A 14280-nucleotide genomic window follows, 5' to 3' on the forward strand; every position below is an offset into this window, starting at 1 on the left:
ACAAACCGGGTTCACTGGGAAGTCTGAAAGACTCTTGAGAAAGACCTTTGCCTGACCTGGAAGGAGTTCTGAGAGCCACTCACAGTCCAAACAAGTCTCTCTTTCTCTCCTCTTTCTCTCTTGTTTTCTTTCCCCGGGGAAGCATGAAGTGCTCTGTACCCTCCGCAGACCAGCCCCCAGCCATGGATCAGGAGCTGTCCCTTACATGCACATGGCCCCAGCAGGAGGAGGCGGTCTGGGGCATCAGCAGAGTCCCCTGTGTGTGCACACACATGAAGTTCCCTTGGCAGGGCTACTGCAGCTTCTGCCCCTGCTCTGTGGGACAGGGCAGGACACCCACTGTGGATGTGGGATGTGCAGCTCATTAAGGGAGGGAGTACAGAGATCTAGAGTTGGTGAGCAGGCAATGCCCAAGATGCAGAAATACAAGAAAAATGTTTTTCAAATTACGATGAATTCATGAACTGGAGTGGGCTAAAATTGTTCTATGGCTTGGGTACTTGTAGCCAGTCCAGCTAAGTCAGGTTTGAAAGGACCTTTCTTATCAAACACAGAGACCAATGACAATAAATAATGGAAAACTTGGGCACTTGCATGCAGGGAATGGAACTGGAACAAGATGGTTGATCCCCAGTCTTAAGCTATAAGAGTGAAACAATAATAGGAGCTCCAGAGACCTGCAGCTCACTCCCTGAAAAGTGTCCCTTTCCCAAGCCATTTCTTTTGCTTTTCTCTCTCTCATCTTTTTCTTTCTTTTTCTTTCTTCTTTTTCTTTCTTTTTCTTTTTCCTTTTCTTTTTCTCTTTTTCTTTTTCCTTTTCTTTTTCTTTTTTCCCCCTTGATACGGAATGTGATTCTGATGCCAATTAATCAGTTTTGGTTACAGTAGCTCAATATTTAGAGCAAAGACCAAAGGGAAAACTTGCACAAGTCCTACCTGGATTTTTGCTTACTGACTCTTTCATTACAAAAGTAATTCTGACAATGCAGTTAGATGGGGAAGACGTACAAGACTTTCACACTTTTGGGTCCCTAAGATTGTCCCTTTGTGAGCCTTATTTAAATTCCTACTGTTCTCTTTACCTCTGAGCTTACCAGCAGCAACACGATAAGCTTCAGCATTTTATTTTGCCAGTCAGTCAACAACATGGAGCCAACAGAACCTATAAGCTCTTTAAAAAGCTTTTCTCATCTGAGTTGTAGCAGTCTCTGGGGCAGGATCTCACCCGAGATCACAGAAATGCTGGTGGTGAGCTTGCAAGCTTGTATCCCTTAACACGGTATCAAAGACTGCTTGACATGGTGGCAGGAACACGGCAGAGGAGATCTGAGAATTCCCAAACAAACCCTCCCCTTCCCTGTCAGTGCAAGTTGGGAGAGCTCCCTTAGCAACCAGCCCTGCACTTGCTTCCCTAATTGCTTCTTGCCAGCAGAAGGAACAGTGTTCCAAACACTGCAGAGACACCGTGGCACCTCAGCCTCCTGCTCTCCTGGTGATACCCAGCTAGACCAGGAGCTGAGCAGTTCTGCCAGCTGCAGCTCAGGATTCGCTCAGTTCACTACAAAATCCCTCTGGTCAGGTTGTCTGTTGCTGATGGCGTTTGGAGGGGCGTTGTTGTAGCCCCTCAAATGATCCTCAGGCAAGACTTGCAAGAGGCAAAACTGGCCAAAGCACCACCTTCACTTGCCACCGTCCCCTGCCTTACCTGGCTCAGCCATGGTGATCCTCCTTGTGGTCAGGGTTTTCTCCAGACCCACTGAGGTTGTAATTAACTTTTCAGTTGTCTTCCATGGATGTGAGGCTCCATCCTTGGGGAAGGCAGTGCCACTGCGCTAAAATAACTGGAGTGGGTGAATCCTTTCCCAGGTGCCTTGGATCTTTGGAAATGCTGCAACAGCCCAGGGCCCACAGCAGCCTTGGGTGTGTCAGGACTAACCCGGAGCCGCCGTGCTGGGCTGGGTTTTACCAAGCTCAGATTAAAGACCCGAGGCTCCCGCGAGTGCCGCGGTGAAGTTCAACGCAAAGCAATGTCCTGTCGTGGTGCCAGAACACGCTGCTCGTCCAAGGCGCTGCCGACAGTCCAGGGTGAAGACAATTCCCAGCATTTCAGAGCTGGCCTTGGCTGAGATTAGCAAGCATAACTTAAAAAAGCACTATCATAATTGCACGTTCACTGGGAAGGGGAAAAACAATCAAATGAAAAAGGACAAAACCAGCAGGGAAAGAAAATTTATTTCCAAGCATCTACGAGAGTGCTACAAACAATAGAGACTAGAACTCAAAGCATTTGAAACTATTAAAAAATGTAGTTGACAATGTCCTTCTTAAAAATTAAACATAAAAATGTAGAAAATGCAGTTATTAATTCTAAAACTTGCTCAAAAGTGAAATAAATCCAGATAGCATCAATGAGGATGGAGTCCTACAAATTACCTTTTTTTTTACTTTATTTCAATTTGTTAATTTTCAAAGTGATACTCATTTACTTTCTCTTTTTTTTTAATGTTTATTTAAATTTATAATGGAGAAATGTGCAAATCTAGCAAAATATTCTTTGGATTATAAACAGAAAAATCAGCAACCAAAGAAATTTGAACCAAGTTAATAATATGCTATAGAATTATATAGAATGCATACAGCTATAATAAAGTGAAATATTACAATAAACATTGTAGAGCAAATCTGCTAATTTAGCAAACTCTGCCTTATAAAACATAGGGATATAATGGGACAAGTGAATATGTTAGGGATGTAGAGCTGAAACATCAGTCATCATTTTGAGGAGTTAAATTTTAATCTAACTACATATATGGGGGGTCTTCAGAAAAGCAACACACCAACAAATCAGATTTCCTCTCAGATCAAGCAGTTTAGTACCTGACTGCAAATGAAGGACAGGGTCTGTAAAACAAATGTAGAAAAATGTAGATAATTTTTATTTATTGCCTCTTCCCATATTGCAGCTGCTGATCTCTGACCCTAAACAGCCAACTATATTAAATTCAGCAGAGGTACAGCTGTACACAGATGCAGAAGATGTTGATGTGCAGAACACACCCCAATCCCATGCTTCCTCTGAACTAATACTTAAAAGAAAAAAAAAAGTTATAGATCCCTTTTTTGATTAAAACATGCATTACAAAGAACAATTCTGAAAACATTCTGTATTTCTGTCATCACAAATTAAAATGTTTCCCTATCTGCAGATGATGCTATTCTACTGGAAATTAGAAGAAAAAGAAAACCAAACAAACCACGCCCCCCCCCCCCCCCCCCCCCAAAAAAAAAAAGAAAAAAAAAAGCCAAAGGAAAAATAGGAATTAAGTACTGGAATCTTAATTACTACTCAGGTAAGGTAATTCAGGTGGAAGAGTCCTTAGGGAAGTCACAGCTAAACTGGGTCAGATTTCAGTCTCTAGAACCTGCAGAAGCTCAGCACAGATACGGAAACTCACAAGGCTGGAGTAAAGTGTAAGCACAGAGTACTCCCGTCCACCCAAAAAGTCACTCCTGAAGCCTCGGGAATCTCTAAGATATAAGATAAATGCTAGTACATGGGAAATATTGAAAAATATTACACTTAATTTAATCCATAAAACACAGTAGTACTATATGATGATTCTTACTGTGTTCTGGGAGCAGCCACAAGCTGTAGATAGAGAGGGTACAAAATGTTCACCAGACGTTACATTTGTTTTAATCTAAAAAACATTTGTAAAATGTACTTGATTTTTAAATAATCACTTAACAAGGCAACAAACCAACTACAAACACATAATAAATAAGGCTATTAAAAGGTCACAATTGTAGTAAATTAGTCAGAACTATAAATGGGACATTAGAAACACTATGTTTTTCCTTATATGCTTAATAACCAGAACAAGAATTAAAAAAGAATCAGTTTATTTCAAAGTTTGCTTCTTATATTGAAGCACATATTAAAGCAACAGTACAATGTTCATAAAATATAAGTGTGATGCTGTAACATTTCTTACATGTCAGAATACTGATATTTGTATGTATACTAAAATAAGAATTTTAAAATTGTACAAATAGATACATTAAAAATGACATAGAAATAGGGTGCCTCCCACCGAACAAGACAGAGTTTTTATATCTGGCACGTATTAGTTTAAGATGAAAGAATAAGCAAAAAGATTTACAAGAATCAGCAGTAACAAGTTTGATGCTCAAGAGACATAATAATTGTACATTGTACTGTACATACATCATATGGGTTTAAGCTGGCTGAATATTATATATTTCAAGTTTAAAAATGCACTACCATATAGAGTGTCCATAGTTTAAGGCGAAATTACAGCTCAGAACTGTTATCTTTTCTAATTTGTGGAAGCTTCTTTGAAATAAAAGATTTAGATGTTCATAACACGTAAAAGATTTCCCTTATTTGTAGGTTTGCTTTTAGCATTTTCCTTCATTTAAATATTTCGCATATCTTAAGTGGGTTTTTTCCTTCAGTGAAGCTGGCAGCCAGCTTCCAGATTTGCCTTTTGTAGGAAAAGGTACTTCACAGTATTTACCACTTTCATGTCCTTTTTTATCAAAGGAATCCTCTCTGTCAAACTTAAATGTTTAAACGAGATTTTTCTTGATTTTTAAAAAAATACCTGCTTACATTTCCTCTGGATTCTTCAGAACTTCGGACACAGTTCTTAAGGCCAAATCTTAAACTTTATTGTTAAGAATCATCATCAAAAGTGTCTTTGGAGCCATACAAGTCTGCAAGTTTCTTAAATCGAGGTCCCCAGTTTTGTAGATAGTCGTAGTCCAAGTCAGAATCTGTTGTTGCTGACTCCAAGGAGCTGAGGGACCCAGCCACGGAGCCCCTGCCCTCGTAGCCATAGATCTGGATGGAGTCATAGGGAGGGGCAGTGGGGTCGTTGTCAGCCTCCTGTATCCTGCTGTTGATGAAATCATCCACGTCCACGCTGTTGGGCGCAGGCCGCAGCCCCGGCCTGGGCAGGTACTGGTACTCGGGCTTGATGTCCTTGCGCGGGATGAAGCCGTTGATGCCGTCGGGGTTCTGCAGCGTGGCGATGTCAAACGCCTCCGTGTCCTCCTCGCCCCCGCCCTCGTCATCGTACGTGATGATGTTCTCCCGCACGTCTTCCTCCTCAAACACGATCAGGGGCTCTTTCTTCTGCCTCTTCAGGGTTACAAACAGCACCACGATGACTGGGAAAACAAAACATGGGTTAGACTGCACTGTCAAACAGCAACGCCTTTGTAAGTAATTATTGCATCCCCGAGCCCTCGGCTTTTCTGCTGGATTGTTGCAAACTTCTGCATTTTTAGTGCTCCTTGCTAGGTAAAAGCAGAGATGTTTGTACACAGAACTAAACATACTGATCTGAGGCTTTCTGTCTGAGCTGCATGCCAGTGCTCTTACTAATTGCTCATTACTGCAACACTAATTCAAGGGAAGTGTTTGTGGGGCCTCAAGTGCTGCAGAATACTGTGACACTGCCTTTGAGTAGCCCAAGCACATAAATATCTGCAACAAAACAAAGATAAATCTTTATCCTCTCCTGTATGCCCAAAGCTTAACTCTAGTTCCAGTGTGTCATTTCCATTAAAATGGAATTTTTTTAAGCAACACCTTCAAAGACATGTATGTCATGCATTCTCACTTCAAATTTCTATAAAATAAAATACATTTTAAAAAAAGAAACACTACAAAATATTGCAGGGAAATTAGAAAATATTGTGTAATTTTTTTCCAAATAATCAGGAAACATTTTGCAGCACTTTCTTAAAAGCAGGTCTTCCAAGCCACTCATCCGGTTTCAACACAACACAATACAACACAGGGAAATAGCTGTCAGGGGCCATTAATCCTGGATGACCTCAATAAGGAACTTGTCATCCAGGGAAGATCACAAAACTTGGAACTGTATGTCATGACCTCCTTTAAGCAGTGTCCCTGATTAGCTGGCATTAGGCCACGGCAGGACACTCTCTGAGCACATCTACACAAATTCATTGGTGTTTGCTATTGAAGATATCACAGAAGCCCAAAATGGTTTAGGATGGAAGAGACCATAAAGCCCACACAGTGCCACCCTGTGCCATGGCAGGGACACCTTTCACTGTGCCAGGCTGCTCCAAGCCCCAGTGTCTAACCTGGCCTTGGGCACTGCCAGGGAACAATTCCTAATTCCCAATATCCCATCTATCCCTGCCCTCTGGCAGTGGGAGCCATTCCCTGGCTCCTGTCCCTCCAGCCCTTGGCAATTGTCTCTCTCCATCTTTTCTGCAGCTCCTTCAGGCCCTGCAAGGCCACCCTGAGCTCACCCCAAAGCCTTTCACAGCCAGGCAGATCAGCAATCCCTATAAAAATAAAAGCTAAAAAATTCAGATTCATTTCTCCATCCTAGAGCAGAGGGCAGGATTACTTTTTTAACACAAGCCCAGAGAAGCAGCATGGACGGAGCATTTTTCACCTAGGAGAATGACGATGCAGGCCAGGATGGCGATGAGGGCGCCGGTGCTGAGCCCCGCGTTGAGCACGTAGGCCTCGGCGTTGCAGGACAGCAGGGAGCCGCTGCCGTCGCAGCCGCACACGCGGATGCTCAGCGTGTTGGTGCTGCTCAGCGGGGGCACGCCGCCGTCGCTGATGACGATGGGGAGGAGGTACAAATCCTGCTTCTGCCGACTGAACCCTTCCCGTCTGACCAGAACACTCGCTGTGTTATCTGGTTGAAGAAGAGAGAGGATCATTGTTAATTCTTCCATAGTCATCCTCTTAGCCAATATTGAAAAGGAAATTATCTCGCTGCAAAGGCTCTCAATTTTCTGGGGCTTTAGCGTCATTTCTACAATAAACCAGTAGAAAGTGCTGCCTTTGTAATGACCTAAGAGCAATTACAGATTGTATTTAATTCATATAGCACCACACTCAGCTTTAATTCTTTAATTAACACAAGCAACACAGATAATCTCTGTCTGATAGCACCTATTAGTATCTGTAACTTTCTGAGAAATTCACAATATTTTTTCAACTACCCAAATGGCTGGACCTTCTTATTGCTGTCTGATCTGGTTTTACTGTCTCTCCAGAATTAAAGCTTTCAATAGAGGGGTAAAACCCGTATCTCCCTTATGTGTTCTTGGAGTCACATCCAAAAGTGTGGTAGATGCTGTCCCCAAATGGGTTCTGATAATGAGACTCCCACCATAATGAAAGCCAATATTTGCTGTGTATGAGCAAATTTGAACCCTGTTTTTTCAGCAAGAAATGCTGAAGGTAACAGCTTTATCAGAATCTGGTTTTCACCCAAACTTCCAAAGCTGTAATTCAGGGAGCTTGATCATACATGCACAGTATGTCTGGTCACATTTTGAATCGTGGATGTGAGGAAGAGTTAAATCACAGACTCAAAAATGCTCTGAGTTGGAAGGGACCCACAGGGATCCATGAGTCCAACTCCTGGCAGTATTTCTGTAACTCTATTCCCATTGCCCTCACGAGAGGTGACCTGCCATGGTGCAGGACATTTTGGATGGTCCTGCATACTTCCTCTGGCTAGAGCCTTGGAAAGGGGACAGTGTGAGATGACACTCTGGGCTGAGGCAGCCTGTGCTTCCTGCTCTCAGTGGAACACCAACAGGGCTCCCTTGTTGTGCCCCTCCTCTGTCTCTCAGCTCAGCCTAAACCAAAGTTTGTAACAGTTGTAAACATCCCAAAGTAAATAAAGGGAAGCAATCACATCTATGGTTTTCAGACCTTCAAAAGCCAGTTTATATTGAAGATTTATTCCATGTTCTTTATTTTTCACTGTGTAACAGAAAGGGAGGGGAAAAAGAGCAGTTCTTTTATCTTCTGAGGGAGGGCTGTTCACCTCCAAAGGTACCTACTTTACTGCTGCCTCAGGCTTCTGCAGATTAATCGTTTTCCTGTTGAAGAGTCAGCATAAATCCCAGAATTTAATAACGCAAACCATAAAACCTCTCCTAATGATCTAATCACTGTGATTTCCATGAAAATCTGTGAATAAATTATACCTGAAGCGAAGTGTTCTTGCCTTGCATTAACCACCCTAGCAGGCAGTGCCCCTGATGTAGGATAAGGTCTGAAACTGCCCCCAAATTTGGTCAGTCTATGGGATGAGGAGGATTGCACTGCTTGACTCTCCCAGGAACTTCACCAGAAAGGATGAATATTTAAGGTAGGAGCTGTTTGTTACACAGCAAATGAATCCATCCCCCAAATCTGCCCCCTGTCCTGCCGCACCCCTGGTGCCCTGAATGGCCACCTGGGCTTGACACAACTGTTGCTTTTTGGTGTTGAGTCTCACAAAAACAACAACTGGGTAGAAAGGAGCTTGTTAGCTTGTTAACTTCTCCTTTGCACAATGTCACATTTGCTAAGGACAGAGAGGCTGATAAAGATCTGATTGTTTATTACTTGTGGCTGTTGGAGGTGTCTTTTGTCTCCCTCAGAGTCCTCCTAATCTCCTGAATGTTTACATGCACCATCTAAACTTTGAGGCACAATTTTTTACGGGACCTTGGTGATATCAATGTCTGCATAACAAAAGCCTTATTTTAGGACTTGAACGGGCTCGTAACAATTTGGTACAAATAGGAATGCAACATCTAATATCTATTAACTTATCAGCTAACTTGAACTAATAACAGGGGAGCTGAGCTACAGCTGCCTCGAGGCTGCCAAGGCAATGTGTAAGGAATGACAATACCATATATTAGTATATATAGTCTTTGGCTATGCATTTTTTTATCATATATTTTATTTTTCTTACCTTTTGTTGGCTGAAATAGTATTCCTAATTTAAAATAAGAAAAGGATGGCAAATTATTTAGCTGTTATGCAGACTGGCCTGGTCCACTGCAGTCACTTACACTAAACAAAACTGATTTTGATCCAATGGCTGATTTATCTGTTTTAATGGGAAGCAATTTTTGGTTTAACATAAATTTTTAAAAAGAAAAATCCAATCAACATGCCTGACTAAAGTTTAAAAAGGACTACAATACATCAAGCCCAAAAGGTCATTTTTTAAACTTTTACTGTTTATGTTCACTTCTCACATTTAGAAGAAACATAATATCCATTATAGGAAAAAAACCCCTTTCTTGCCTAGATAAAAGATAACATATAATCCTAGCTAATATTCTCATCCTTGCTTTTTTATTATTTTCAAGGCCCAGGAGTAGAACTATAATCCTGGTAAAATGGCATTTTTTAAGCCAACAGAAGTTAAATGTCAATACCAGCTTAAAACTATTACTTAAAACATATGGGAGCTACTTGACTGTCAGTCCTAATTAACACAATGGGGGTTAACACAGGAAGGAAAAGAACAGTCATCTCAAGGCCATTCCCAAAATATATCACATTTTTCCAGCTATTATTGCCTTGGCTGTCCAATATCCAGAGATGCTGCAAGTGAAGATTCCCTGTGCTCTCCACGAAATCTTCACAATTAGAAGCTAAAATTGCATTATTTTTTGGTGATACTTATACTGATCTCCCTGACCTTTGATTTTTGTCTTTTTCTCTGGTGATCTTATTGATGATTTCCAATTTTTCCTGTGTGCATAGGCAAATGTAGCTTAGTTTTTGGGGCTTGTTAACACATAGATTGTGTAAGGAGGATTCTAGATTACAGGAGCTGACTGCAGTGTGAACTTTATCACCTATATCAAGTGTGAGTGCTGATTCAGCCAGAAAATGAAACAATTTCAGGGGTCAAGCAGTCTAAAATCCTTACTTTACCAGGAGTGGCAATCACTGTGGATAATCCATGACAAAATCCTGTGACTTGATTGTGTGTTTCAAACTTTTCTTGTTGAAAAAGTGTGAAGCACATGTTTGAATTTAAAAAGCGGACTCTAGTCACTGATTTTCGGGGGCTCACAAGTTTAATTTCAGGCTCTGTAAAGCTCTAACTTGTGAATTTGGGACTGCAGCCATTCCAGTAATGCCGTGCTGAGGGAGCCCAAGGGAAGGGCATCTCAGCACAGGACCCAGCAGGGTCAAAAGCAGGAAATCCATTCACTCAAAATCTGCCTCTCTCCTGTGAAGTGCCACGAGCCTCTGCTGCTGTTTTGAAGGCCTGAATTCAGTGGGAGCGGAACTGAGCAGAGCCCGGGCAGACAGCGCTGTTTGTTTATGAGCTATAATATAAGGAAACAGTGCAAAAGTAATTCTGTGTTTTATCCCAGCGTGGGCCAAGCCATTATCTCATGTTTTCTATGGGAGATGGGCTCAGCTGAAGACTTGGTAACACAGTGGGCTATTAATAGGATGTAGAACGTGATTATGCTTTTTTGGATTACTGCAATATGTGATTACTTTCAGGAGCTGGTAAAAAGAAACTCTATTAAATGATAATTATGAGACTGTATGCACTTTAAAGTTCTGTAATAGGCCCAAACACTGGAGTTTTCATTAACTGTTCTCCACAGTTAATAAAGCCATTTTTCTCTGAAAGTAGCAATTCCCTCTGAAAGCTGTGGCATGGCTTATAGAATACTCTGACTTATAACTGAAAAAACAACTTTGAATGACCATGGACATTATTTGACTTGCAAATGGTAACACATTCTCCCTAAGAAGTTTTTTCATATGGGAGTACACAGAATTTTAACTTTTTTACTTTGTTCTAGTATAACTTACTATAAAAAACTCACAAGAATATGTAAATAATAACATAATAGCACTGAGGATTGAAAATAAGGGAAAGAAAGGATGGAAATGAATGAATTTCCTCAGACTATTCATTTCCTAAAAAGAAAATTATATGGGAAGATTCAATCCCTTAATACTATCTTCTTGAAATAACCTTTTGCATTATTGTCAGGTAGAAGCCTTACATTAAACTGACATCATAATTTCAACTACAACACATTCTATCTGAGTTAATTTTGTCAGAAACAAATTTTGCTGCATATGGAAATGAAGGATGAGTGGGATTGGCTGGACTCAGAAACCATAATACCATTCAGAGTATCTCCACTCTGAGCTGTGCTTCCTCTGCTAGATTGTAAAATCTAATCTAATTTCAGTTTGATGTGGTGACCATAAAATGTATTTTATAGCAAGACTTGGCCTCCGGGCCTCAAGCAAAGAATACATGCTTATTTACTCCTTTCTAAAAATACACCCATGAATTTTTCAAAACTTGTGTTTTACTACTTTAAAGAGAATAAATATATGCCCTGCACTGGCTCCTTTATGAATTGCTTAAGTATGTACAAGTGTCAAGCACCAGGCAACAGTGTTACTTTGATCAGTCAGGAATAACAGAGATTTTGTTTGGGAACTCTGATGATAATTACACTCCCTTCAGATGAGGAGAGAGATGTAAAGTGTGCCTCAACAGAGCAGTTTTTACTGAAATCATGTATCTGGATTGTGTTGCCTTTTGCATTTCTGGCACTCTTGGATTCATTATTTAAGCCAGTTCAACCAAGTTTTACTTTTCAGAAAACAGTCAAGTTTCCTTCAAACATTGAAGCTTGCTAATCAAAACAAATTCTTTAGAAGCTGAAACAGGTTTGGCCCTGTGAAGGGAAATAAAAAATGAGCATTTGAAAATGAAAAAAAAAGAATCAGAATATAATTAAATAAATTGAATAAATACATATAATGGCCAAACCTGTCTTTTTTTTTTTTTCAGTTTGACCACTTCCTCTGGCTCCCTCAGCCTCTGGCAAGTTCAGGTTACTGATGTTATTATATTGTGATCGATTGAATTTTGACACTCACCCAGGCCTGACGATTTTTGCTTACAAATTTCTTACATCTTGCCATCAATCTGAATGCAAAGCTCTACTTTATTCTGTGAATATGAAACTGGCAAAGGGATCAGGATATGCAGATCCTGAGACAGCCAGTGCAGGTATGTTCCACAGCACAAATCCCCGATTCATTTCCTGCACTGGGCAGTGATTTGATTCCATTGGGAATCTAGCCCATGCCTCTCGTGATCCATAATTTACAAAAGCTGGCAGGCACAGTGGTGAACAAATACAAGCAGCCTAATAATTTATGCTGTCTCAGCTAATTTTAGGTTTGTCTAATTCAAGGAGATCTGCCAATTCCATTTACTGAGTGTTTGGCAGTGTTTTTATCCTCTTCCTGGGAGATAAAATGGCAGTGGATTCTTCCTGTTGGGTATTATTATGTAATTTATAATATGTATTCAAGAAAATTAAAGTGAGTTAACAAACATCCCATTTTCCCAATAACATCCTTGTATCTCAGCTGTATGCTTTTGCTTTCCTCCCCTAAATCTTGGAGAAAGACACTCTGCCAAAGTTAATGACAATGCTGTTACATGACATGACACTGGCCATTAGTTCTACTTTGTCATTTCTTTGGATTCTGGTAGAGTGGTAATCTTCACACAAACCTCTGTTGTCTCTGAGTGTAAAATTTGGATTATGAATAATTTCAGGTGGTAAACTGAAGATAAATCTTGGTCCATTGGCCGAGTCATCCTTATCATCAGCACTAATTGTAATAAATTGCTGTAAAAGAAAAGCACTCCGTAAACAAACAGCTCCTTCTCTGGGTACATCACATACAGACAGCATTCTGAGACAGCCCTTGAGTAAGAATTGTAAAATAGCAGAATCCCCCTCAAATTCAAATATAAGCAATTAGAAACACAGAGCTGACTCCAAACTACAACAGGCAATCTTTAATTACTATTGCATTAACCACCCCAGAATTACAGCTGTAAAAGCACACATCTTCAACATTCTTATACACAAATATGTGTTAATAGTAACACAACAGATTAAATAAAACTCTGCAGAAAACTCAGCAGCTGAGAAAGTCTCTCTTAAGCTTCTACACTGACTGCAGAGGCACAGATCATGTGCAGAACTGAATTTCTCTATGATCCTAACCCCTCTTGTCACAGACTGCCAGGAACAAATTGTTGGCTAGACTCTACAGGCACTGCACTGCGATTCTTCCCATAAGACACTGACCATTTCTGTAATATCCAAACCAGTCTCACAACTGGGAAAGCTGCCCCCAGCTCCACTGGCCCTGTGCTGGTGGGTACTTCCAGCCAACACCAATCCCACTCCATACACAAAGCACTGGATAACTGCTGATAGCAGTTCAGAAATAAAGTGCCTTTCTGGGTGCTCAAGGCTTTCTGGTCAAAACCTCAAAACAAATGTTCATTTATTCCCTCTCATTGGAGCTGACAGGACAAACCTGGGCTAATGCCTGAGGGAAGAGCTGTGTGTGCAGGGAGGTGGGGGGAACAAGGAAGGTGGTGGGAACAGTGAAGGTGTTGGGCACAGGAAGGTGGTAGGAACGGGAAGATAGCTGGAACAGGAAGATGGTAGGCACAAAGCAGTGGGCAGAGGAAGGTGGTGGGCACAGGGAAGGTGGGGCAGGGGAGGGTGGTGGGCAGAGGAAAGTGCTGGGCACAGGAGGTGCTGGGCAGACCATACCTGGTTGCTTCGGGCATTCTCACACACGAAGGCTTCATAGGCAGCTGCAAACTTGGGAGCGTTGTCATTGACGTCAACGACCTTGATTGCAACGGGAACTTTGGCTTCCTGGTGCTGTTTATCTGTGGGAGAGGCAAAACTGAGATGAGACAGAAACAGGAAAACCCCTCAAAACAAACAAATTCCCAGCTGCATCCAAGGAAAGATCAAATATGCTGATGTAATTCTGCTGAGATTTCTTGCAGTTTATCAAACTGAGACAATTGGAGGATTACAGATTCGTACCACTGATTCTCAAACACCTCAGTGAAATACTCACGGACTTCAACTGCAAAGACAGAGATATTATGCCAAGCCATTTCTTCCCTATCCAAAGTCTTTATTGTCTTGATATTGCCATCTTCTGCATTAATAACAAAATATCTTTCAAGGTCGGTGTGTCGATCAATTGAATATCTAAAGAAGATTGAAAGCCAGTAATTAGAGAAAAGAAGGACTTAGGAGTTTCATGCATCCAGATTTGTTCTATATAGTTATAATTTCTAAATAATTGTAAGTAGTACACCTATTGTTGTCCTCAACATCATTTTCAAAAGGACAATATGTGTTCTTTTAAAAGGAGAATGACCTGGTTGGTTTCTACATTTAGAAAAACAGTACATCAGAATGTTTGTAATAAGTGAAAATGCTGGTCTTTGAAGTCTCTATATCAAAGCTCTGATATATTCTTTATTTTCCTCTCTTATAAAATATGATAAAAATATCTACTGAGATATTTTTTCTCTTCTGTTTCATATTAAACTTGATGATTTTTTA

General features: G+C 40.8%; 1 protein-coding gene across 2 annotated transcripts in view; it reads right to left on the reverse strand.

Moving 5' to 3' along the window:
* Positions 1-2215: 2215 nt before the first annotated feature.
* CDH11 (cadherin 11) overlaps positions 2216-14280 on the reverse strand; it is an 83829-nt gene continuing 71764 nt past the window's right edge. For both annotated transcript variants that reach the window (XM_071440184.1, XM_071440185.1), the window contains 5 exons: positions 13784-13920; positions 13465-13586; positions 12402-12519; positions 6465-6716; positions 2216-5196 (listed from right to left, as the gene is read on the reverse strand). In XM_071440184.1, the coding sequence (XP_071296285.1) occupies positions 4700-5196; positions 6465-6716; positions 12402-12519; positions 13465-13586; positions 13784-13920 (1126 nt within the window). In that variant the 3' untranslated portion in view covers positions 2216-4699. The remainder of the gene's footprint in view (positions 5197-6464; positions 6717-12401; positions 12520-13464; positions 13587-13783; positions 13921-14280) is intronic.

The sequence above is a fragment of the Agelaius tricolor genome, unplaced genomic scaffold (genome assembly GCF_023055355.1).
Source record: "Agelaius tricolor isolate 1412-34295 unplaced genomic scaffold, bAgeTri1.0.p SCAF_15, whole genome shotgun sequence".
NCBI classification, from domain to species: Eukaryota; Metazoa; Chordata; class Aves; order Passeriformes; family Icteridae; genus Agelaius; species Agelaius tricolor.